This window comes from Stigmatopora argus, chromosome 7, assembly GCF_051989625.1.
Source record: "Stigmatopora argus isolate UIUO_Sarg chromosome 7, RoL_Sarg_1.0, whole genome shotgun sequence".
Taxonomy (NCBI): domain Eukaryota; kingdom Metazoa; phylum Chordata; class Actinopteri; order Syngnathiformes; family Syngnathidae; genus Stigmatopora; species Stigmatopora argus.
Genome location: NC_135393.1, coordinates 17,126,742 through 17,153,380, shown reverse-complemented (window position 1 = coordinate 17,153,380; position 26,639 = coordinate 17,126,742). Strand labels below are relative to the sequence as shown.

Genomic DNA, 26,639 nt, shown 5'->3' with positions numbered 1-26,639 from the left:
TTGCTGCTTTTTTCCCCTTTTAAACACGTCTGTCTAGCTTGAACGGTATACGGAAGAAGCTCTGACACAAAATGGCCGACAAGCGAAGACGCTCATCCTCTACTTTCACATCTCGCATCAGTTGTCTAGTTTCCCATAGATGATATCTACGTCCCTGCGCATCAAAGCCTCATTGTCACTCCCACCCACGGCCTGTGGTCAAACACCGTCCCAGCCAATCAGGGAGCAGCTACCAGCTTCGACGGACGTAAATCCCTCCTCCTTAACCCTCCCGCCACCCGCAGGTGGTAATGAGTAGTAGACTTGTCGCTTTAGTGGCCCCAGCACCCGACGAACGGTCGCGGTGTTAACCGGCCCGTTTATTTTTACGGATGAACTGTTCATTTCCGGCTTCCGTCATGGCGACGTCTATCACTCGACTGTGCCGCAGCGCCGCTCTCTCGACGTGGCTCGTCTCCTCCCTGTGCTCCGTACACCTGTTGTGCTTGGACTTCACCGTGGCCGAGAAGGAGGAGTGGTACACGGCCTACGTCAACATCACCTACCTGGACCCGCTCACCGGTAGGCCGCGGAGCGAGAAGAGCGAGTGCGGCCGCTACGGTGAGCACTCGCCCAAGAGGGAAGCTCGAGGGCTGGTGCTGGCTCCGTCGCTGCCGCAGGAGCGACAGATGTGCGAGGCGGCCGTTCGCTTCCCGGCGGCGGCAGCAGCGGTGTCGTCGCGCTCGGACCCCGCCTGGGTGGCGCTGGTGGCCGCGGGGAACTGCTCGTACCGGGACAAGATCCGGAACGCCGCCGCTCACAACGCCTCGGCTGTGGTCGTGTACAACACGGGCTCCGGTGGTACCAACGACACCATTACTATGCCCCATTCTGGTGAGAGAACATCGTGCACAAATAGGCTATTTTGACTAGCACTGCCATTGACAGCAATGGACGTCCGATCCAATTTGACTCGATTGTCCATTGGTGTCATGTCTTTTTTTTACTGTAACTCATCTTTTAACACATGATTTCAAACTGGGCTGGTTTTTAATATTTCTTTTTAATCTCATTGGTTGCCAAGTGCATCAACGTAAAAAAAAATCCCAATCAACAGAGTTCAATTCATCACCTTGATGAAAACCAAAATATATAAACGAAATTTGTTTGCAACTTTATTTTGTGTTGCACTACTAGAACCCCTTTCATTCACCTATAACGTTCAATGGCTTTGTTCAAATTGGAAGATTGTCAAAATCAGGTGACTTGGACTTGACTTGCATGCAAAAATATGCAATGGTAAATGGAGTTAAACTTGTAAATAGCACCTTTCCACGTTTAAAGCCCCTTAAAGCGCTTTGACACTAAATTCTCAAAAGCAAATGGTACAAACCAGAATATTTATTTTATATATTAACTTACTTATTACCTATCAATTTGTCTAAAATGCCTTTCCTATATCTGCATTCTCACCCTCTTGCTACTGTGACAACACTATTTCCTGAATACGGGATGAATAAAGTTATCCAATCCAATCCAACATATTTCTATACGAAAAAAAATACAACGTTCAAAACCATTTTCCACTCCTAAATTAAAAAGCGCATGAGCATTGCATTCAATCAAAATAAGATTGGATTGGATTCAAAAACAAAAACAGGGTCACATAATTCGATAAAATTCCAATTCTATCAGCACTCACTTTTTGGGTCAAGTCATCTAAAAACTAATATCTGATTAGACCACTATCAAAATAATTACTCGCAGTACTAATTTCATGACAATGCTAGCATACAATTTTTATAACATTGACGTCTTAGTGCGGAAAATACGGTAATACAACTGTAACTAATTTTCTCACTTCTAGATGAATGAAATGGTTTGAAATAGTCACCCGGTTTTAACGTGGTCCAATTTTTTTTGTATCTGCACAGGTACGGGCGACATAGTGGCCGTCATGATCCCGGAGCACAAAGGTCGGGAAATCATGGCGCTGCTGGAACAGCAGGTGGCGGTCACAATGCACATCAGTGTAGGCACGCGCAACCTGCAGAAGTATGTGAGCAGAACGTCCGTCGTCTTTGTGTCCATCTCCTTCATCATTCTCATGATAATCTCCCTCGCCTGGCTTGTCTTCTACTACATCCAGAGATTCCGCTATGCTAATGCCCGAGACCGCAACCAGGTATGCCCTCTTTTCGCTCTTGCGTCGCCGGGGCTCACAGTTCTGGGGTCGAGGGTTCGATCCCAGGTGGGTCATCACCCCGTCCAGTTTGCGTGTTCTCCCTGGGCTAGCGTGGGTTGTATCCGGGTATTCTGCTGTCCTCCCACATCCCTAAAACATGCATGCTAAGCTAATTGAAGACTAAATTGGCCTTAAGTATGATTGATTGGTTGTCCGTTGTCTCATTGTGCCCTGCGATTGGCTGGCCACTGTAGTTAGCTGGGATAGGCTTCAGCACCCCCGGCAACCCTTGTGAGGATAAGCGGTTCAGAAAATGAATGAATGGATTTAAGGAGCACCGGATTATCTGACTCGGTAGTAGTGGTAGCAGTAGGGGATGTTGTTATACTTTCACTAGATGGCGCTGTAGTAGTATTAATAGTAATAGTGCACATGTGTCAAAGTGGCGGCCCGGGGGCCAAATCTGGCCCGCCGCATCATTTTGTGCGTCCCGGGAAAGTAAATCATGAGTGCCGACTTTCTGTTTTAGGATGAAATTAAAATGAAGAGTATACATGTGTATTAAATTTTCTGATTTTCCCCCTTTTAAATCAATAATTGCCATTTTTTTCTGTGTTTTTAGTTCAAATATCATTTTGTAAAATATAAAAATATAAAAAGCTAAAATAAACATTGTTTTAGATCTATACAAAAACTGAATATTCAGGGTTTTTAATCCATTTCAAAAAAATATCTAAATATTATATCTAAAATTGTCCGGGCCACGTGAAATCAAGTTGACGATAACGCGGCCCGCGAACCAACACTCTTGTAGTAGTGGTTAGGGAAAAAGGGAATTTCATTCACCGATGAACCAATATTGATTCATATATAAGGTGGCTTTTGTCAAAATTCAAAGTCCTTTTGTTGCACCTTATAGTGCAGAAATACGGTAACTAGAAAACGGCATTATGACTACGACTATTTATGTCTAAAATGCCTTTCCTATTTCTGCATCCTCACCCTCTTGCTACTGTGACAACGAAATTTCCCGAATACGGGATGAATAAAGTTATCCAATCCAATCCAATTTCCATGATTTCGAGACATGTTGCGTTTTGGCCCGCAGAGACGCTTGGGGGACGCTGCCAAAAAAGCCATCGGCAAGCTTCCACTGCGCACCATTAAGAAAGGAGACAAGGTAGGCGGGGCTTTCCAAGTTTTTATATTGGAACGCAGTCATTTTTTTTAAGCCGCCGCCCCTTTCTCGCCCAGGAGACGGAGCTGGACTTCGACAGCTGCGCCGTGTGCATCGAGGCTTACAAGCCCAACGATGTCGTCAGGGTGTTGCCGTGCAGGTGCGGTCCTCGCCGCCGAAAGCCGCCAAGTGATGGGAATCCACCCGCATTTTTCTTTTTGTTTTTCCCCACAGGCATGTGTTCCATAAGCACTGCGTGGACCCCTGGCTGCATGACCACCAGACTTGTCCCATGTGTAAAATGAATATCCTTAAAGCTTTGGGAATCTTGGTGAGTTCACTTTTTGGGGGCGGGGCCAAAATATTAATTTTCCTTTTGGAAATCGATGGTATTTTTGGAGGACCAGCTGGGCCAAAATGTGGAAATTAAATGTTGCGATTAATAAATGAAGCAAGAAAAATGAATTTGTAGTACATACATACCTATCTATTTATATATATTTAAATGATACATTACGTCTTATTTCATTATTGATTTCAAGACTTATCTTATTTCAGTATTTATTTGAAGGTTTTTTTAAACACTGCTGTGTCGTTCTGTTTATTGAGATTTATACAAATATTGTGCCAAATATTATTATTGTATAGGATATATATATTTAAAGATTTATTTCTGGGTGGCCCGGTGGAACGAGTGGTTAGCGTGATGGCTTCATGGGGGGGGGAGACCCGGGTTCAAATCCGGGTCGGTCCACCTGTGTGGATGTTCTCCCCGGGCCTGCGTGGGTTTTCTCCGGATACTCCCACATTCCAAAGACATGCATGGTAGGCTGATTGGACACTCTAAATTGCTCCTAGCTACGACTGATTGGTTGTTTTTCATCTCATGCCCTGTGATTGGCTGGCCACTAATTCAGGGTGCCAACCGCCTCTGGCCTGAAGTCAGCTGGGATAGGCTCTGGCACCCCCCGCGACCCTAGTGAGGATCAAGTGGTTCAGAAAATGAGATGAGATTTATTTCTATATTCATGTGTTAAATTTTACAATGAAATTTGGTAGGTATGTCCATTCGGATTTCCAGTCTATCGCCGTTAATGTCGTCTGTTTATCCATCCAGCTGAATCCGGACTGCTCCGACGAGTCGCCGCCAGACTACGAGTTTTCGCCGGGGGGTCCGCCCGCCGGTGCCGTCGTCGGCGAGAGCTCCGTGGTGTTGGAGCTGTCCCAAAGGGGGGACACCCATCCGGACGTGGACTTGGCGCCCCAGGCCGAGGAGAACTACTTCATTTCCAGCAGTGAGTTCTACTTTTTGCTAGCTAGCGCTAAAGTTATGTTTAGCGGGGTCCAACAAATACCTGGCAAAAATTATTATTATTATTTTTTTTATTGTTTTGTATGATTTCCAAAGTGTCTCTTTCACTACTAAATTCGATTTTTGGGGAAACACGTGTATAACCTTAACTCACATAGAAGTAACAATACGTCCTGATGTCAACTTCTCATGACTAAAAACAAAAAAAAGGAGTAGAAAACAAACAAAGACTTGTGTGCGCCTTATAGTCGTGAAAATACTGTATATATCCCAGCATTCACTGCGCAGTACTTTTTCAATGGGGAAAATAGTAGAGTCGGGGGCTGCTTGCCGTAGTTGTGAGAGCTGTAGAGGATGGTGTACCCTATCAACTGATTTATTTGATTTTATCGTGATAACAATTTTAGTATTGGTCCATATATAAAGCGCACTGGATTATAAGGCGCCCTGTCTATTTTGGAGAAAATTTAAGACTTATGTGCGCCTTATAGTCGTGAAAATACGGTGTATACTTTTTTTACTTCAGTGCTGAGTCCTACTAGCAAGCGGAGTTTCAGCGTGGATTTTCACATTTTTATGACCTTTTAAAAAAATATATATATTTTTACTTTACCAAAAATCTGCGATGTTTGAGGGATTACTGTATTCCTGGATCCCTGGATTCCTACCCAATTTTCCCCTCTGATCAGGTGAGCACCACCTGCCACTCAGCAGCGATTCCGACTCCTCCCTCAACACGCCGAACGTGACGCGACCCGAGCCGGTCCGATCCGTCCAATCTCGGGAAAATGAAGACGAGCGGGACCGGAGCGCCACCACTTGACTCTAAAACCGGTAAACACACCACTTTGTCGTCCGGTTGTCTTCACACCCAAACATTTCCCGACGAAAGAGTCGCCCACCCACACATTCCCGCACAAAGGCGACCCTTTTTCACCGTGCCGTCCTTCCGACAAGCGCCCTTTTCACCACAAACTATGGAAATATTTTCCGTTCAGGAAGATCACTGCCAGTTTTTTTGTTTTGGGGCGAGCGGTGGACATGACGGCCAACATTTGGAGCCGGTTTGCCATCTGGGCTCACGCACACTCGTTTCCGCACAAGTGATGTCAACCTTTTCGTCTCCGAGTGTATTTCCTCCTGTTCTTAGGGGGACCAAACGATGGGACGCCCCCTGCGATAATACTGCTGCCAAGTAGGAAATGCTGCATTAATTATGGATGTCGTTTCAGTCCGTGTTCGGGCCACATGCTTTCTTAGAAAGTCGCGGCGTGACCATTTTTTGGGCTTATTAACATACCGATTTTGAAAATGACGATTCTTGTAGCCATACCAAAAAAATAGACATCATTTTGTAGTACATAATTTTGTTTTGGTCCCGATAAATGTATAGCAGGGGTCGGGAACCTTTTTGAAAGAGAGCCATAAATAATTCTTATTTTCTAATGTTATTTCTGAAGAGCAATTCAGCAGAATTTAAAAGTAAAAATTTATGAAAATGTGCGATTTTTTTTTTTTTTTGTCATTTCACCACTTTTTAATCACAATAAGTCTCTGAATTCTTTTGACAACATTTATGATGTTGCTAATCAATCAGTATTAATGAGATGAGTAATGAAAAACTAAATTATGATTAAAGTGGTGCTAGAGCTCGTCTCAACGCCACAGTGTCGACGTGACGCTCCTATTGGTGCGTTCGGGACTCGGCTCTCTCATTAGTGATTAACATATTTTACCTCACATGTTAGTGGAGAGCCATATGCACCCATGGAAAGAGCCACATATGGCTCCCGAGCCGTAGGTTCCCTACCCCTGGTGTATAGTATCGGACCGATACTGTAGCGTTAGCATTCTTGTTTTGAGTAAAATCAGTTTTATTTAACCGCGGGAAAGTTGGGGAGCGTGTTAATCTTGTGTTCGTTTGCCCAAAAGTAAGGTCAAAAGGTCATGGTTGGAAAAAAAGGTTTGAAAGGACAATTCTAGGGTTAGCGTTTACATTTTTTTAGCTATATGTCTGTTATTTAGGAAATACACTTAAGAATTTTACGTGGCCACGAAACGAAGCTGTTGTGTTTTGGATCCATTTTCTAACCGAGTCCAAGGACCAGTTTTAGGAAAATGCTTTGCTTTTATTAAGGGTCAAGGAAAGGGACGAGAAGGTCAAAGGTCAGGGCAGGCACGCTAATTAAAATAGAATACAGGAAGACAACAAAAGGCGGTTAAACAAGCTTTTTAATGACTATGTTGGGTAAATGTTAAATGTCTGCCTAATTATTTCAACATAATAACAATTTATTTCTTTACATGTTAGCCCTAAGGACACTTAGCTACAAGCTAGCTAAAAATGCTTCGACCGTTTTTTTTGATGAGTCATTTCCTTTTAAAAACGAACTTAATTTTTCGGATTGATCCTGAACGCATCACTAGCACTTTATTCTAATTTTTCTTTGGAAAAACACGACCGCGAGCGCTATAAATGCTCCGTAAAGAAATCCAATGTCAACGAAACGTCCAACACCAGCTTTATCTGACGTCGTGGTGTTTTTCCTGCCTGTAAAACCTGGTTTTCCTGCGCAAAAAGAGGGTGAAATAGCTCCTCCCGTGTCCTCGTAGCCCGTCTTGTTGCACTTTAATGCCTTCCGGTGAGTGTGAGAGGACTTTAATGCCAGATTTAAAGACTTTTGAACTTGCGCTCGCTTGTTGTGATATGAGATTTCCCAGCGGGGACCAATCGACGTAAATATTGCACACTGTCCAGTGGACAAGATGGTGGCTATTTTCTTACGTGAATGTGTTTGATGAGCAAATTGTCCATGCTAACCTTGATGCACGTGTACGTACGCCTTGTGTGTAGGAATAAAAATCCTGCTTGCAAATTGTTCAACTTTGAACAGGATGGTTTGATTTTTTTTAAATTTAAACTACAAAATATCATAAACTACTCTTGTAATTTAAATGATTATGTACATTATAAGGGTGCAGACTCAAAAAGGGCTTTATATAGTATTTAAAAGGTGACTGTGTTTTATTTCTTGCATGATTTGAATTAATTGAGCAGTTTGATACAGTACAAAATGCTAAATTTATTTGGGTATTTTTTTCCAATTTATAGAATTTTTCCACCAAACTCATGCTTAATTTATATTGAATAACCTAGTTAACTGATTTAAATAAAATGTTTTAAATATTCCTTTGTACAAGAAATTATTCATCAGTAATTTTGTGTATACATTGAAATACTGCTACCAAATCAATGAATCTATTTTTTTTAAATGTACTTTCATTCATTTATTTCAATGAATCAATTAGCATTTAATTTATTAGTTAAAGATTTTGTTGTAGAAATAATTACAAGACAAATACATTGAAAATCATTTTTCAATTCCCCCAAACACTTGATTTACTTTAATAATTTAAAATATATAAAAGTGAGTAAACTTATATAAATGTTATACATAACCAGAAGTCTAATGTACATACACATTTACAATAGACCCAAATTAAAAAACTGATTTTTTTAAATTGTAGCTTTAACGCGTTGAAAATCAGCCCATCTTTTTATAATGTACAGTTGCGAGTGTTCCTTAATACCGCTAGAGGGCGGTAGAGGCGCTTCCTTCATCAGTAGGAGGCCAAGAGGAAGAAGCGGCGGCTCAGCTCGGGGAAACGCTGGTCTCGGCGGCTGGCAGCGATGGGTCGCAGCGGGGAGCTGAGCGAATTCCAGCGGGGCACCGTGGTCGGGTGCCACATGTGCCAAAAGTCCCTGCGGCAGATTGCCAACCTGCTCAACTTGCCCCGCTCCACCGTCAACAACGTCATCGTGCAATGGAAGCGAGAACGCAGGACGTGCCCGCTGCCCCGCTGCGGCCGGCCGCACAAGCTCAAGGAGGACGACCGGCAGGTTCTGGAGCGCTTGGCCCGGGAGCAGAGCTTCCCGTCGATGGCGGCGCTCACTACCGAGTTCCGACGGGCTTCCGGGGCCAATGTCAGCAAGGCCACCGTCACCAGGGAGCTGCGGGAGATGGGCCTCAACCTGCGCTCGTCCAACGAAGGCAAGGTTAAAGGTGGGCTGCGGAAAAAATACTTTTTTTAAAAAATATTGCTTCTTTTAAAAATGATAATGTGGCTTTTACGCTTTGGCTTGATTTTAGCCTCACTTCCGCATCCGGCTCAACCAACCAAAGACCCCCAAATATTCTTTCGGTCCTTTTGTTTATTTATTTTTTATTATGCTTTACAAAACTTCGCCATTCTTCCAATCGTCATTTCAGTAAAAGTACATGTATAAAGTTTTTCCCTCTTAGATAAAAGACAAAATATACTGCCAGGGACATGAACCATAAGTAGTTGTTTGTTTTGCGGTGTCAAAAGCCTCAACCTCATTTGTTTTAAACGTGTAGACGTTATTTTTTCCATTTCGTAATAATTTTGAATTATTATTAATTAATTATTATTAGACGTTAACTGTCATATTATATTCTGAATACTTCATTTATTGTCATTGGACACTTTGCCGAAGCTGTGGGGATAGAATCATTTCCCATCCTTGCTTGATTTACAGCATCAACAGCTTCGTCGTCGTATTTAATGCTCCATAATAAGTCCATTGGGCCCGAATGTTCCCAGAGAGGCGTAGAGTTCCGAAAACGACAGAAGCCCGCCCCGAAGGACAAGTCCAGCCGGACGACCGAGACCCGGCTGACGTGTCACGTCTGGACCTCCGGGCGGGATGCATCATCAGGACCATGCAGCTTCCCGGGACGGACGGCTTATATTTGCAGCACGTGGACGTCGGCGAGGCTCACCCCAGGACGGTGGTCAGCGAGCACGTGCCCGTAGACCTGGTAGGTAACCGCAAATTTGGAAGGGAGACGACAAACAATGGAACTAACCCACCGCGTGCGGCGCAATCCAGAACTGCATGGGGGTCCTCCTGTGCAACGTGAAACCCACGCAGGTCCGAGGCGTGGCGTCCCAGGCAGCGCTCGTCTGCGTGAGGTCAGCGAATGGCCTGGAAATCCTGGCGCCTCCCAACGGAGCGGTACCCGGCGATAGAGTCACGGCGCACGGGTTTACAGGTACGGTTACTACCTGCAGGCGCTAGACACGCATGCTAAATATAGCTGCTAAGATGCGGCCCAAAAGGTATCAAATGTTTTTATTCATTGCCATTGTTGGTCCAAAAAAAAACAGGCCCACTCCACATTTTTTTGTTGGGGATTTTTTGTCTGGATTTTGGCTGGGATTTTTGTTGGGGATTTTGTCGGGATTTTCGCTGGGATTTTTGTCGGGATTTTCGCTGGGATTTTTGTTGGGGAATTTTTGTCTGGATTTTGGCTGGGATTTTTGTTGGGGATTTTGTCGGGATTTTCGCTGGGATTTTTGTCGGGATTTTCGCTGGGATTTTTGTTGGGGAATTTTTGTCGGGAATTTTGCTGGGATTTTTGTCGGGAATTTTGCTGGGATTTTTGTTGGGGATTTTGGCGCAATTTTTGTACTTACCGCATTTGGCCATAGTCGAAGTACGCGGGAATTGAAGGCTAGGCCGATCTGTTGGTGATCCTCACTTTCGGCCATCAGGTGACCCACACGAGGAGCTAGAACCCGCCAAAGTGCGCGAGCGCATGGGATCTGACCTCCGCACCGACGAGCGGTGTGTGGCCACCTACAAGGACGTGCCGCTGGAGATTCTGGGAAAGGGCGTTTGTCGGGCGCCGACGCTGTCGGATTGCCAAGTGGTTTTGATGGCGGGGCCTTGGCGGGAAGATGCGGAAACGCTTTTTCGATAGGTAAACTCGGACAATGTTCCAGGTATGCAGAGACTTTTTGAATCGCCGCTTGGGGATCATTTTATTCTCAGCGGCTAAATGGAATCGGACTTGCCTTAATTCAACAATTTCTTGTTCACTCACCATCATGTGTAAAATATCTAAATTTCATTTTACTAACATGCATATTGGTAAATCCAACTCAGATTTGCTCACTTTCAAGGAATAACCAAATTTCCTTCTCTAGTGATGTACATAATACTATATATATCGCCAAAACGATATATAAAAGTTTCTATGGTCATGCTTGCCAAACAAAATCTGTTCGTGCAATACACATTTTGGCCAACAGAAGGCAACCAATTTACGATGACTTGCTACATCGACATGATTCCGTATCCCAAAGTAGTAGTACCACCACTCGGCCTCAAGATGTCTCTATTGGCTCCTGCCAACAACGTGAGCAATGCATGGAAGACAATTAAATACTACTTAAGTACCACTTTTTTGCAACTACAAGAACTTTGAATATTGTAATAAAATGCACCTTTTTATGCTTCAAACCTTATTTAAATGCCTTAATTCGAGGGAAAAATAATTGAGGAAATACGGTATCTATTGTTAATTTTTTTGCCAACAACGTACAGTAAGTGTCAAATTTACCGTTCACAGGCAAATAATTTTGAAGGACTTCATCAAAAGATGGACTTTGAAGCGTTTCAATTGTAAAAATGAAGACAACTGCGAAATGAGTTTTCTTAGAAAGTGAAAACATGGCTCTTAACATTGTACATATTGTACAGTCATTGAAGGAATTCATGAAGATGATAAATTTGCACAAAAGTTCCAACCTATGACAGCGTTTTTTTTTCATACTATCTCCTCATCTTGTTGACTTGTGTATTCTGTAATGAATAAAAAGCCCATTTGAATCAGGACGGTTTGTTTTGTTTTATGTCAAAATGAATTCACTTGGAAAATGTGGAAAAAATATCTTTACAAATTATTTTTGTGGGGTTTTATTCTATTCGTATTTTTGTCCGTATTTTGACATTTCGTGTTTTTGGGCTAACAACATTGTTGTGGTTGACGTCATTTTGGGACGAACGTCGCTTACTCTGTGACGTCATTCTCTTGTCAAGGAAGAACGGAGCGAGGGAGGAGAAGAAGAAAAAAGAGGGAGGAGAAGAAGAAGGAAAAGCGGGAGGAAGAGGAGGAGGACAACAACAAGACAACGAGGATGGTGGCTACAGACCAACGGTACGGTCATTCGGCTTCACTCCGGAATATCCGCGTCGCATCTGCAACACCTTTAAATCGTCTTCCATTTCTGAAATATGACTTGTCGTTTGAGCCGGAACGAGTCAATTAATCGTCGTTGTGATTACGCGCACCTGCCGCGGAGCCGTAACGCCAAAAAAGCCTTCTAAAATGGCTGCGACCCTCCGAGAATTAGCCGAACTCGTCGTCTTTTAACGTCGGCATTCGTCCTTGTGTCGGCCGTCCTCCGTTTGTTTGTTTGTGTTTAAGCTAGGAGGCGCCCGGCTAACAGCGAGGTTTTTATTTATTTATTTATTTTGTTGTCGTTGTTTGTTTGTGGGATTGCAAAAGGAAGACGACGGCTGAGCGTTGAGTGGAGCTCCATGCGTGGATAAAAGAGGCGAACGCCCGGCGGACGTCATGTGGCTGAGTCCCGAAGAGGTGTTGCTGGCCGGCGCCCTGTGGATCACCGAGCGGGCCAATCCCTATTTCATCCTCCAGAAGAGGAAGGGCCATGGCGGGGGAGGCGGCGGAGGAGCGGGAGGACTGGCTGGTAAGTGCCGCAATTTAAGCGCATCACATCGGCTAGCGTACATTCGGACGTCGGTGGCACTGAAGGATGGCATGTTCAAAAGATATTCGAATAAATATGCACTTTGAGATTGAAATGTCTTAGATTTAAAATTGTTTTTTTGTAAGGACCTTGAGGGGATTCTATTTGTTTTTGTTTTTTTTAGTTAAGGGTGAAAACATATTTGGCAGGATCATTTTCTGCTGTCAGGCCTCCTAGTTCAAATGCATTGGACGTCTATTCGTGGCAAAGGTACTGGCTTAGTGAGGGGATGATGGGAAAATATTGGTTTTATTGACGTGTAGATATGTATTTATTTATTTTTAAACTTCAATCTCCATTTTTAAAAGTGCTAAGTTGTGTTGTACCTTCTAATTCTCTTTAACTGCCATTGTTAGCGTGGGACATCAAATCTATTTTGCCCATTTTCTTAGACTTGTGGTTTTCAATTGGATTGAGTGTTGGACGTCTACCACCGTCAATGGCACCCAATGAGTTAACCAGTCAGATTTGGTGCAGGTATTAGTATACAAGTTCTTAACCCAAGGTTTAGTAGGTCTTTTCGTAACTTACATTATTAAATATAATTGGATAATTATCAAAGAAAAGAGAATGTCAGTGCAGAAATTAACTTTTTGTTCCTCCATGAGGATGTCGAAAAATTCTGAGGTTAAATATAAGAAAAAAATAATATAAAGGCTTTAATGATCTACACCTGTGTAGAACAGCTCCCTCTACTGTCCAATCTGGAACCTGTAGACAACAATAAGTCCGCAATTGACGAATGGCTCCCATCACCCGTGTTCACCATGCATTTTTATTCTAAATGTACTGCCATAAAAAATGAAATTATCCATAGTATTAATCAACGGACAAACCTTCCTTTGCTGCCAACCTCCCACTTTAAACAGATCGGACGTCTACTCGTGATAAACGTAGTGAGTCAGTTACCGTGAAAGACTCATTGAGGTTCTTTAATTTAATTTTTCATGGTCGACCTTGAAAAGTCAAAAAATTGTTTTCATGAGCGCAACTGGGCTTTTAAAAGAGGGAAATGACTCTTATTTTTCCTCTTTCGGTTCACTTCTTAGATGAGATGTCACGAGAACAATGTGACAATCACATGACGGACACCTCTGGTTTTCAGGTGGACTTTAACCTTTAGCAGAAACCAATTTTTAAAAAAAACTTGAGTTCTTTTTGTGGTCTTGTATAACCAAGATTTCTATTAGAGAGGTTGGAAAAAATGCAACAACAACAAAAAAGCCCCCCAGGGGTGAAAAAAGGGGCGTGGTCTTGCCTGTTTATAAACGGGAACCTTTTGAGAATGTTTTTGGTAAAAAAAAAAAAACACAGGGTAGCACGTTAGCTTCATGCTGAATCATTGTGCTTCCTCTTTCCTCACCCTCCCTCCTCCGTTCTTTTGAAAGTGGGCCAAACAGACGGGGAGAACAATTGGACTGGCTGTTTCATTTCCTGATGTGCTTCTCAAAAAATAGCAACGTAGCCGTACTAGCAAAAGAATCCGTTTTGGGCCAGAGGATCCCTTTTTAAACGACAACAAGTAGCCCGGGATTGGTAGATTGGATTTAGCGGTACTCTCGATAGTAGTAATAGAGAATGTTTTTCATGGCAGTCAATTTAATACGTTTTTTTGATCATTTCATATTGAGTTGGTTCGCGGGCCGCATTAACGTCAACTTGATTTCATGTGGGCCGGACCATTGTAGATATAATATTTAGATTTTTGTTTTATAAATGGATTAAAAGAACTGGATCAAAAGGCCTGACTATTCAGTTTTTTATAGAAAGTGTTTATTTGAGCTTTTTTCTTAGTAAGGGTAATTGTTTTAATCGATTTGAAAAGGAAACCAATTTTTTCTTTATATTCCATATTAAAGTGCAAAACAGAAAATATTTTTATATATTTTTAGATTTTACAAAATGATTTTTGAACTAAAAACTGAAAAAAAAGGATTAAAAATTGTAATTATTGATTTAAAAGGGGGGAAATCAGGAAATATAATGTACATCTATTTCTATCATTTTAATTTGAACCTAAAACAGAAAGCCAGTACTCCTGATTTACTTTCCCAGGCCACACAAAATGATGCGGCGGGCCAGATTTGGCCCCCGGGCCGCCACTTTGACACCTGTGGCCTAAGGGGAATTGCAATGAGTAATAAGCGGGTTGACAGGTACGTTTTTGCATTTCACTCGTTCAATGACGGCGCCAGTTTCTCTCAGTTTAAATGAACAGAATAGCAATGAGTTGGTTTGTGGTCAATTGTTTTTTTGGGGGGGGGTATGAGTCGTTTTTGTTTCGTTGGAATCCTGCATGAGCCGCATTATTTTCAGTTTGCATGGTGTTGGATGAGTGGCTTTTTAGCTTTGGAATTTCTAAGAAAGCCTCTTGTGGTTGTCTTGCTGCAGTGCTGGCTGGGGATGATGTCATCCTTATGTAAACGCTCAGCTTGGTGGAGGGCCAACTGGCACACCGCTTGCATGCATTATTTTTTTATTTTTCTTACTTGCGCGGCGGCTTTCCAATCTCGCGACACTAATGAGGATAAAGTGGTTCAGAAAATGAAATGAAAAAAAAATAGTCCAGCATATTTTTGGGGGAAAATGACTTGAAAAGATGAATTTAGGACATTTGCTGCCCGTTTACTGCCTGTTTAAAAAAAACAGCATCATTTGGAGAGAAGTGCTGGATTTTCTTGTTTTGATGTCAGAACACTGATTCTTTTCATTCTGCAATTGGTGTCAAGCCAGAAGCTTAAGAGACCCATGATAAACCCCCAAAATGGTCAACTCAGCCCAAAAACACTTCTCTTACACAACCGGGCAAGCTGCTTTTAATTTAAAAAACAAATAAAAAAATGGAATGTACTCCCTATTTTACATCCTGCCAATGAACAAACTCCCATCTTGGTAGCGGGCGCTGCATTCTTTTGCCTCCAAAATGTGTGTCCTGATGGAGTTTGATTATTTTTCAGCTCGGCCAACTAAAACAATCACAATCGTACTGTGAAGAAAGAAAAAAAACATCAGTTACGCAAGCTGGCGTAAAATATGCAGTACTTTAGTGGCAGTGTTGGCTCTTATTCTGTGTTGAATGAATCGTGTGGCCTTTGAAAAACGACATTAGTGATCTTTAAATGAGTTTATAACACTTGTAGAGGTCCAATCCGTATAGTTTATAGTACATAAAGCATCTTACAGATATACATAAAAAATGGCATTGATGAAGCCATTGTAAATATAGAAAATTAATTTAAAATGTCTCTAAATATCTATTTTCTTCATCAAAATAGCATTGATAAAGACATTGTAAATATAGAAAATTTATTTAAAATGTCTCTAAATATCTATTTTCTGTGTCTATATTTAACAAAACATATAAATGCCGCAATTTATTAATTGATTTTTTTAAATGCATTTCCAAAATTATACTTACATTTTGAAATGTTTTATTTTAATACATTTTCTATTTTTCTGCACTCAATTTTTGATTTTGCTTTGAATTTTGCAATGTTAAAAATTGTTTTACACTTCTATATAGATAAATAAAGAACAATGTACTATTTTTTGTTATATATACGTATATATTTAAATGTAATATATTCTTTTCATGCGCACATTTATACTCACCATACTTTTTCTTTCATGCAAATTTATGCATCAAGGCGTTAATGTCAATAACGTATGAAAATTGAGATTTTAACCCCCCCACCCCCCAAAAAAATGATCCGATCCGATTGGATCGGTTTCGCCATCCTTTGTCAGTCCACATTGGATCTGGCAACAAAAGTGCCGAAAAACTCCAACAGATTCTGACTGACGGGAAAATGTAGCGCCACTCACATCAATAATTAATACTGCGTGCTTTTATCGTACTCGAGCGCAGAAAATCAACTGGCGGCCTTGTTTTTTTTTTTCTTGTTTTTTTTCTCGCTGTCCCTCAAGAATGCCCTTTTTCTTTTCCTCCCCCTCCAGCCCATTCATTGGACTCACATGTTTAGCCTGTTTAGTCAATGCCACTTGTCTCCTTGTCAACGGTAGCGCGTCTGAAAGTACATGAGCGTGGTAAATGTTATGACTTTTGCAACAACGGTCTCATGGTTCTGCCGATAAATAGCCGATGGCTCATGTTTTTTCCTCACGCTAGCTTTCCTGTTTAATTCTTTTCGAACATAAAAAAGACCTTTTCAAGACTTGAGATCCACAAAAACAACAAGTGTACTCTGGTTACGGCCCTCAATAACATATTCAAGTGTATAAATAATGAATAACATTAAAAATGATTTTTTAAAACGGTTTTAATACAAGCAAACATGAGTAAATACTTTAAAAATAGAGTATCATTGCTGTTTGATTGTTTTTTTTTTAATTCAGGCATTTTTTTTAAAAAGCAGTTCAATAAGAATGTTTACGTTTTTACCAACTTTTAAATGGTGAGGACTGCCCGTGATTGGTTCTCCTTCAGTGCCATTGACAGCGGTGTACGTCCATTTGTTTTGATGAGGAGGGTCCGAAGAATGAATGCCAATCGAGATAAATGCTCCATTTGATTTATCCTGCATAAATATAATATTACAAATTAAACGTTCACATTGGGTCTGGCAAGAAAAGTGCAATTTATTTTAATACATTTTTCTGGTTTTTCCCTGCCAATTTTAATCCATCTAAATAGGCTGATTGGACACTCTAAATTGTTCCTAGCTACGACTGATTGGTTGTTTGTCTCCTTATGCCCTGCGATTGGCTGGCCACCGATTCAGGGTGTCCCCAGACACAGCTGGGATTGGCTCCAGCACCCCCCGCGACCCTAATGAGGATAAAGCGATTCAGAAAATGAAAATAAATAAGGTGTACCGGTTATATTTCTTCGGTTTCCCCTTTTTAAATCAATAATTACAGATTTGTACTCATTTAAATATCCATAAAAATGATCTATTGATCAGCACATTTGAAAAATCGGTCAATTCCTTAATCGATTAATTTTGGCAGCTTAATTGCGGATGGAATCGAAACTGCGATGTGGCCCGTGACAAAGAAAATGATTTAATAAATCTGTGTTGTCATAGGTTTACTGGTGGGTACCCTGGACGTGGTCCTGGACTCAAGTGCCCGCACGGCCCCCTACCGGATTCTCTACCAGACCCCGGACTCGCTATCCTATTGGATCATTGCTCACGGTACGCACTGGAGGACCAAGCTTCCTTAAAAGGATGGTTAGATTAAATATGCGGTGGGGAACGAGAAGAACGGACCTGATGTATGATGTCTGACCTGTCATTTTTTTTGCTCCCCAGGAACATCCCGGAAGGAGATAACCGAGCATTGGGAGTGGCTGGAGCACAACATGCTGCAGACGCTGTCCATTTTCGAGAATGAAAACGACATCACTACGTTTGTCAAAGGAAAAGTGCAGGCAAGTGTTGAGAAATTGAAGGTTCGGCAAAAAAGAAAAACTCTTGCGTTCCGTCCTTGAAATGTTTATGCGCTGGCGCATTTTGAGGATCATCGATTTGGAGAGCTTAGCAGAACTTTAATCTGCTTGTAAATAAGAGGGAAATGGCGCACAAGTGCTGGGAAATTGAAAATTAAGTATTTAAATCTACACGAGACGCCTGGGAGGGGTATTCATGTGATTTTCGGACTATAAGCCGCTATTTTTATAGCCCGTTTGGAACTGAGTAGCGGCTAATTGGGGGATTTTACAGGCTAATAAGCCGTATTTTGGGGTCATTGAAGGGGTATTCACACCGGAAAAGTCCACCATCCGCCGTCGATGGCGCTGAGTACCTAAATCAAGGGTGTCAGTTTCGGGTTGGTTCGCGGGCCGCTTTAACGTCAACTTGATTTCACGTGGGCCGGACCATTTAAGATATGATATTTAGATTTTTTTTCTATAAAAGAATTAAAAACTGGATTAAAAGCCCTGAATATTCTGTTTTTTATTGATCTAAAACAATGTTTATTTTAGCTTGTTTATATATTTTTAGATTTTACAAAATGATTTTTAAACTAAAAACACAGAAAAAAATGATCAAAAAATTACAATTATTGATTTAAAAGGGGGAAAATCAGGAAATTTAATATACATTTATACTCTATTTTAATTTCATCCTAAAACAGAAAGTTGGCACTCATGATTTACTTTCCCGGGCCACACAAAATGATGCGGCGGGCCAGATTTGGCCCCCGGGCCGCCACTTTGACACATGTGACCTAAATGAACTAATTGGGGACAAAAATCAAAGCAAACTGCTTCTAACAGTTCCCATTCTGTAGCGCCGATTTAATGGTTTTTTTTTGTGTCCGGCTGCACGCAGGGCATCATCGCCGAGTACAACAAGAACCACGACGTGAAGGAGGACGACGACACGGACAAGTTCAAGGAGGCCAGCTCCAAGTTCCGCAAGTTGTTCGGCATGCCCGACGAGGAGAAGCTGGTCAACTATTACTCGTGTAGCTACTGGAAGGGCAAAGTGCCGCGGCAAGGATGGCTCTACCTCAGCATCAACCACCTCTGCTTCTACTCTTACCTCCTGGGCAAAGAAGGTTAGGATTTGGGGAAACCAAAAAAACGATCCCAGAACCCCTATAACAAGGGTGTCAGACTCGGGTTGGTTCGCAGGCCGCTTTAACGTCAACTCGATTTCATATGGGCCGGACCATTTTAGATATAATATTTATATTTTATTTATTTATAAATGGATTAAAAGAACTGGATTAAAAGCCTTGAATATTCAGTCTTTTATAGATCTAAAACAATGTTTATTGTAGCTTTTTTAAATATATTTTTAGATTTTACAAAATGATTTTTGAACTAAAAACACAGAAAAATGGATTAAAAAATGACAATTATTGATTTAAAAGGGGGGAAATCTGGAAATTTAATATACATCTATACTCTTCATTTTAATTTGATCCTAAAACACAAAGTCGGCACTCATGATTTACTTTCTCGGGCCGGACAAAATGATGCGGCGGGCCAGATTTGGCCCCCGGGCCGCCACTTTGACACCCGTGCCCTAAAAAATGACCTTGACTGGAAATGTACAATACGATGACTACCGTCGTTTGTCTTTCAGTAAAACTGGTGGTGCGCTGGGCGGACATCACGCAGCTGGAGAAGAGCGCCACCTTGCTCCTGCCCGACGGCATCAAAGTCAGCACGCGCAGCCAAGAGCACATCTTCTCCGTCTTCCTCAACATCAACGAGACCTTCAAACTGGCCGAGCAGCTGGCCAACATCGCCATGCGCCAACTGTTGGACAACAAAGGCTTCGAGGAAGACCGCTCGCTGCCCAAACTCAAGAAAAAGTCGCCCGTCAAGGTGTCGGCCCTCAAGAGGTGACTTGGCTCGAATGCTTTTGTAAAGGAAAAATGTCCCTTTTTTGTGGGGGTCTTGACATTTTTTGCTTCTTGGCGCAGGGACTTGGACGCCAGGGCCAAGAGCGAACGCTACAGGGCGCTCTTCCGTTTGCCCAAGGACGAAAAACTGGACGGGCACACGGACTGCACCCTCTGGACGCCCTTTAGTAAGATGCACATCTTGGGCCAGATGTTTGTCTCCACCAACTACATCTGCTTCACCAGCAAGGAGGAGATGCAGTGCAGCCTCATCATTCCTCTCCGTGAGGTCAGTTGGGTTGCGTCCAATCCATTTGAATGGAATTGAATGCTTTTATTGTCATGAGATTTAAAGCTTTAGCCACGTCGCGCACGAATGACAACCGCAAACAAACAGACCAATGAATTAGTAGTCCAAGTGAGATCAGTTCCGGGTGAAGTCCGGGATGAGTCGCATGGTTTTGGAGACGTTCGGCGCCAAGTTGTTGCGCGTCTACGGACTCAAAAACAAACAAACACAGTGATAAATAAATAATAGATAGTAGTAGATACATAAGTGGTCAACATAATAAAGAAGTAGCATGAGGAGTAGTGACTAAAGTGGCTAGCAATAAGTCTTGATTAGGTCCTAGGTGCAGATCTCGAGTCGTGTATGGTGACAGCTCTTGGGAAGAAACTGGCCTTGAGTCTTTTTGTCTTGGCTGTTATGGCTCTGTAGCGCCTTCCAGAGGGCAGCAGGTTGAAGTGGTGAAAGCTGGGATGCATATTATTTTTTATAATGCTCTCTACCCTTCTAAGGCACCGGAATTTGTAGAAGCTGGACAGGGTGGGTAGGGGGCAGTTGATGATCTTTTGAAGAGGGATGTCCATTGTCTTCCGTTTGGGTCGCAGACCCCCGAGCTAACCGGACCTCCCACTTTGTACAGGTGACCATCGTGGAGAAGGCGGACAGCTCCAACGTGCTCCCCAGCCCCGTCTCCATCAGCACCAAGAACCGAATGACTTTCCTGTTCGCCAACCTGAAGGACCGGGACTTCCTGGTTCAGAGGATCTCCGACTTTCTGCAGCAGACTCCGTCCAAAAGCGGTCCGGAGCGGGAACTCGCCGCCGCCCTCAACGGCTCCGACGACGAGGTGGGCGCCGCGCATTTGCCGCGCCGGTCCAACCCCCGTCTTCCGATTTCTAGATGAGTTTTTTTTCTTCCCGCCCCCGCAGGTTTTCGGATCGCTTTTGTCCATCAGCCCACAGCGCAGTTCGAGCTCGGAGGGCGAGCGCGCCTTCAACCTGAACGACAGTAGCGTGCCCACCGCCTCGCAGGCCCTCATGACCATGTACCGACGCCGCTCGCCCGAGGATTTCAATCCCAAATTGGTGAGTCTGCCCATTTTTTGGTACTCGGATGATTCGCCTCAAGACGTTTCGCCGACGGACGTTTGACAGACGGACAGGTCGCCAAATGGACGTTCCGCCGAACGGAGGTTTCGCCGAAACGGAATTCACTTCCCTGGCCTCGGTTCTAATACTAGTATTTGTATTTAATCATTAAACGCTGTTTTCGGCTGGATTTGACCGAATTTGAGAGCATTTTGAGCCGTTTGGCGAATGGACGTATAAAGACGTTTTTTTGCCCCCATCGTGACTTGGGCTGCCATGCCCGCCCAAAAGTGCTTATTCCCGGGCTTCCATTGACGGTAGACTAATAAATTGAGAGTGATGAGCGGCAAATAAATCATTGATTTTTACTATAATTTGGACAACGCCGGCGGCGGGCCGGATTAAAAATCCTAATGGCTGTATATGGCCCGTGGGCCGAGGTTGAAAAACTTGGTACACACACGATCCGGGGACGGGGCCAGCGCGCGAATCCCGTTTCGGCAAAACCTCCGTTCGGCCGAATGAACGTTCAGCGGAACGTCCATTCGGCGACCTGTCCGTCTGTCAAACGTCCGTCGGCGAAACGTCTTCAGGCGAATCATCCGGTCACGCATCTTTTGGTTTTAACGCGACTAGCCCAGGAAAGAGAGTTGGCCCAGTCGTAAATTCCATTTGTGGGACTTTCAGGCCAAGGAGTTCCTGAAGGAGCAAGCGTGGAAGAACCACTTCTCGGAATTCGGCCAGGGCGTCTGCATGTACCGCACCGAGAAGACCAAAGACCTGGTCCTCCAAGGCATCCCCGAGGGCATGAGAGGAGATCTTTGGCTGCTCTTTTCCGGTAAGTCGTCCACCAAATCCATCTGTCACGCCATCTTGACGTGATCGGGTGGGAAATGTTGGGACACGAACGCGTTCTTGTATCTAATGGGCGTACTATGAAGAACAAACATTTTGTTCATGCATTCTGAGAGGAAAAGTTCACCCGTCAGTTGCGCTAATTAAAAAACAAAAAAACAATGCGTCCCAGTTCCAGTGCAGAAAATCCAGTTATTACGGTAATTCCCTCGGAAAGAACACGTAAAAAGACGGCGCCGCTTCTCAGGCGCCGTCAACGAGATGGCCACCCATCCGGGCTATTACGAAGACCTGGTGGAGCGTTCCATGGGCAAATACAACTTGGCCACGGAGGAAATCGAGCGGGACCTCCACCGCTCGCTGCCGGAGCACCCCGCCTTCCAGAACGAGATGGGCATCGCCGCCTTGCGCCGAGTGCTCACCGCCTACGCCTTCAGGAACCCAAACATCGGATACTGTCAGGTAGAGCGCTCGACTCCGGCCAGGGGCGCAAACGAGACCGTTCGGCTGATATCTCCACAACGCCGCAGGCCATGAACATCGTGACGTCGGTGTTGCTCCTTTACGCCAAAGAAGAGGAAGCCTTCTGGCTGCTGGTGGCGCTCTGCGAAAGGATGTTGCCGGACTACTACAACACGCGAGTTGTCGGTCGGTCCATCTCGGCCGTCTCCGTCGCTTCCGGCCGATCTTCTTCAAGCACTTTTGTTCTCAGGAGCCCTGGTGGACCAAGGCGTTTTCGAGGAGCTGGCCCGCGAGTACGTGCCCGAGCTGTACGACTGCATGCAAGACCTGGGCGTCATCTCCACCATCTCGCTGTCCTGGTTCCTCACGCTCTTCCTGTCGGTCATGCCCTTCGAGAGCGCCGTGGTGGTGGTGGACTGCTTCTTCTACGACGGCATCAAGGTCATCTTCCAGCTGGCCCTGGCCGTGCTGCACGCCAGCATCCACCAGCTGCTCGGCTGCAAGGACGACGGCGAGGCCATGACGGTGCTGGGAAGGTGAGGAGGGCAAGACGGACGGCGGGGGACCATGGACTTGACCTATCGCCTGTCGTCGGCAGGTACTTGGACAACGTGACGAACAAGGACAGCATCTTGCCACCCATCCAACATTTGCATTCCTTGTTGACGGACAACGGAGAGCCGCACCCGGAGGTGGACATCTTTAAACTGGTCCGCAATTCTTACGAGGTATTTGAGACCCCGTTTTTTGTGTCTGGAAAATAACACCCTTTTAGTAGAATTCCGTTAAGATGTATAGCCTGATTTTTGGACTATTTGAAGTTGTTGTTTTTTTACTCTGAAGCTAAAAGAAAAAAAGTTGCTTTCTGTCTGATGTTTTGATGTGAAAGCCTGGAATTGGCCTTCAATTCTACAGCTGGAATTCCTTGACTTTTCAGAAATTCGGCTCCATCCGCGCCGACGTCATCGAACAGATGCGTTTCAAGCAGAGGCTGAGAGTCATTCAGACCATCGAAGACACCACCAAACGCAACGTGGTAAGAAAAACAACTAAAAAGTCTGTGTCTGTTTAACTCGGGGTCACCCAACCTTTTGGAGCTGTGGCACACTTTTGCATTGACCTTTGACTCATTTCAGGTCCGAAGCATCGTCACGGAGACGGCCTTTGGCGTCGACGAATTGGAGGAACTCTTTGTCCTGTTCAAGGTGAGGGGTCTCTCTGTCATACACGGTGGAGGGGGGATATCAGAGTTGATGCTTTAGCGCCATCTGGCCAGGCGGAGCACCTGAGCAGCTGCTACTGGGGAGGCACCAGCAGCAACCCGACGGAACGCCACGATCCTAGCCTTCCCTACCTGGAGCAGTACCGCATCGACGGCGAGCAGTTCAAGGGCCTCTTTGCGCTCCTCTTCCCTTGGGCCAACGGGGCCCGCTCGGACCCCCTGGCGCTGCGCTTCTTTCGCCTGCTGGACCACAACGGCGACGCCTTCATCAACTTTCGGGACTTCGTCAACGGCCTGAGTAGGTGCCGCCGCCGCCCAGATCTGGGCAAATGACACCCGGTTCTTACCGTTCATTCCTCCCGTTTTCAAGGCGTTCTGTATCACGGCGATCTGACGGAGAAGCTCAAGCTCCTCTACCAGATGCACGTTTTACCCGGTGGGTGAGAAAGGGAAGGAAATGATGCTGGACGTGCGTGAGTGATATTGGCGCCCGCAGTGACGCCGTGCGTTTTGTGGCTTTTGTTCCAAGAGGTGAGCGGCGAGCACGAAGAACCGGATTCCGCGTTCGAGGCCACGCAGTACTTCTTTGAAGACATCGCTCCGGAAACATCCACGGGTAATCAAAATTACAATAAGTTGTGTTTGTGTGTAGGGGGGCTTTTTGACTTGACAAAAGGTTAAAAGAATATTGAGTATTAATTGTGTGGTCCTCAGGGCAAGACGCCAAGAACCAAAAGGAAAAGGACGACGGCTTTGTCCGGGTCACGTTCAAAACGGAAAAAGGTGAGTGCCAAAAAAAGCCTGCTAAATATTTGTTTGTCGTTAGTGTTCGATACCCACTCCAAGAGCCACAAGATTGGTCGCCTATTGGCACTGAAAGAGTCAAACATGTACACATTGAATTGAATTGAATGTTTTTATTGTCATTATTAATGTAATGCCATTTAAAGCTTCACCACAAAGTACAAAAATAACAACAAAGAAACTGACAAATAAGTACTAAATCATTTTTTTTAAAGCAATCAATAAATATTCTTGTTGCCGTTCTTTTTCCAGTGAAGAAGCTGAACCCTCCCGACTACGGCCACTACTTGAAACTTTGGAATCAGGACAGCAAGTCGACAAGCGAGCGCGCCAAAGATCTCCCCAAGCTTAATCAGGTCATTTCTGCTGCCTTCGAAAAACTCCACCTCCCATTTACCTTTTTAACAATCAACCGACCCAAAATGTAGCGACTCTTACCCAGGAAGCCATTGTCTAACGGTCTCGTGACCATTTCCCACGCAGGCGCAGTTTATCGAGTTGTGCAAGACCCTGTACGGCATGTTCAGCGAGGACCCGGCCGAGCAGCAGCTGTACCACGCCACCGCCACCGTCACCAGCTTGCTGCTGGAGATGGGAGAGGTGGGCAAGCTTTTCAGCGCCGCACGCCGAGAGCCCCGACGCGCTGACCATTCTTCCGAGGTAAGCTGCGGCGCCCCCTCGATTGCTCGCCCGCCTCCTCTAAATTGGAAAAAAAAATGTTTCGAGGAGGAAGAGGATGAGAGGGACGTCAAAACAGAAGACGCCTCGCTCAAGTCGGCCATGCTGACGTCGGACGACGAAGCCAAGGACGACACGTCGGTGTCGTCGTACTCGGTGCTCAGCGCCGGCTCGGACGACGGCAAGCTGCGCTGCGAAGACGTCTCCGACGACACGGTGCTGGTGGGCTGCGAGCCTGGCGGGAAGAAGGGAGGTGGCGGTGGCGGCGACGGGGTGGACCGCGACTGGGCCATCACCTTCGAGCAGTTCCTGGCGTCGGTGCTGACCGAGCAGGCGCTGGTGCTCTACTTCGAGAAGCCCGCCGACGCGGCGGCGCGCATCACCAACGCTAAGAACGCTCGCAAAGGAGGACGCAAAGCCCTGCTGTCTGTTAGCGACTATGAAATTTCACTCTCCGGGTAAGCTTTTCAGCTCAACATCCTTTACGGTACTCTCTCTGAAAGGAAAACTTTTTTTTAAAGGTAGCTTTTAACTTACTTTTTTTAGTGCGGAATCCAAAATTGGTCAAGTTCTGAAATATTATCATTAATAGACGGCCTTCAAATGGATTGTAAATTTGTCACCATCAATGGCAGTAAACAAATTAACAAATGTTTTATTTAAAAAAAAAAAAGATAAAATATGAAGAAAAAACAGGCAGTTTATTTATTTTTTACACTATATATTGCGTACAAGTGGTAACGTAGTAACTTAAGTGTTAATAAAGTATTCGGACCATGCAAAATTGTTCAATGTAATTTGACTCCACTAAATATTTTGGATTTACTGATAATTGCCACAAGACGGCAGCAAAATCACTGTTAACGCCTAAACTTGCAGAATTAGGTTCATTATATTATCACCAATCATTTTCCAAACAGATAACCCTATTGCTAGCCATTTTATATCATTTTTTCTAACCTGCACAAATGTTAATATATATACCAAAATTTAAAAAAATGGACCTATAATCCACCCTGATAAAAAAGAATAACTTATCCTTCTGTCAAAATGCCACTATTTCAGCTCACATTTAAAGTATTGCATGGCTGCCATTGACTGCTGGGAGTCAAACTTACCAAAAAGTTTATTTAAAAAAAAGGCAACCATACATGGGAGATTTCTGTAATATTTAATAGTGCAATGAATGTGACCAAAACTCACGTGTAGTCGCTGTACAGTAGAAAAAGCTTCTCCTGATCTTTCCAGAACTCACCGTACACTATCAATCCAAAATGTACACCCGTGTACTTCAGCACCTGGCGGAGGAAAGTATAGTAGTATTAATACTCATTTCACATAGCAAAGACACAGCCACAGGATCTTGCTGGCAACTTTGAAAGACTTTAAAAGAAGGTTCCACTATGGTTAATGCGCTGTTGTATGGACACCGACACACACTGTCACTTTATGTGGACTCCACAATATAATGCTATCAAATTGCGTCATGTATTTTATGGCTCTAGTTACCTGTGACTTTTTTTTATTTCATCGTTTTTGTACATGCATTTTGTCTGCCTCATTTTTTTCAGTGCACTGAATTATTATTCTGTTAAATTAAAATGAAATGAAGACAGTTATTTGTGAC

The 26,639-nt window shown here is 44.0% G+C and overlaps 3 protein-coding genes across 4 annotated transcripts; all 3 read left to right on the top strand.

Moving 5' to 3' along the window:
- The first annotated feature begins 83 nt into the window (after positions 1–83).
- LOC144078026 (RING finger protein 150-like) lies at positions 84–7,526 on the top strand. Of its 2 annotated transcripts, XM_077606203.1 has the most exons (9): positions 84–561; positions 660–873; positions 1,914–2,034; positions 2,129–2,164; positions 3,273–3,344; positions 3,419–3,501; positions 3,576–3,672; positions 4,459–4,636; positions 5,343–7,526. In XM_077606203.1, exons 1-9 carry the CDS (start codon positions 372–374, stop codon positions 5,474–5,476), a joined length of 1,125 nt encoding a protein of 374 aa, XP_077462329.1. In that variant the 5' UTR covers positions 84–371; the 3' UTR covers positions 5,477–7,526. The 2 variants fall into 2 exon arrangements, with proteins under 2 accessions (XP_077462329.1, XP_077462328.1); XM_077606202.1 differs by having other exon boundaries at positions 86–873; positions 1,914–2,164.
- A 759-nt stretch (positions 7,527–8,285) lies between these two features.
- LOC144077517 (aminoacyl tRNA synthase complex-interacting multifunctional protein 1-like) lies at positions 8,286–11,359 on the top strand. The gene is made up of 4 exons (XM_077605306.1): positions 8,286–8,717; positions 9,280–9,497; positions 9,569–9,731; positions 10,234–11,359. The coding sequence occupies exons 1-4, from the start codon at positions 8,345–8,347 to the stop codon at positions 10,440–10,442; spliced, it is 963 nt and encodes a 320-aa protein (XP_077461432.1). The 5' UTR covers positions 8,286–8,344; the 3' UTR covers positions 10,443–11,359.
- Positions 11,360–11,545: 186 nt separating this feature from the next.
- Positions 11,546–26,029, top strand: tbc1d9 (TBC1 domain family, member 9 (with GRAM domain)). The gene is made up of 22 exons (XM_077605269.1): positions 11,546–11,681; positions 12,033–12,234; positions 17,343–17,453; positions 17,571–17,689; positions 18,594–18,822; positions 19,356–19,617; positions 19,699–19,906; positions 20,544–20,750; positions 20,833–20,988; positions 21,679–21,829; positions 22,094–22,308; positions 22,377–22,494; positions 22,559–22,844; positions 22,907–23,036; positions 23,246–23,344; positions 23,445–23,513; positions 23,585–23,828; positions 23,901–23,966; positions 24,060–24,146; positions 24,245–24,313; positions 24,587–24,690; positions 24,818–26,029. The coding sequence occupies exons 2-22, from the start codon at positions 12,102–12,104 to the stop codon at positions 25,472–25,474; spliced, it is 3,720 nt and encodes a 1,239-aa protein (XP_077461395.1). The 5' UTR covers positions 11,546–11,681; positions 12,033–12,101; the 3' UTR covers positions 25,475–26,029.
- Positions 26,030–26,639: the final 610 nt, after the last annotated feature.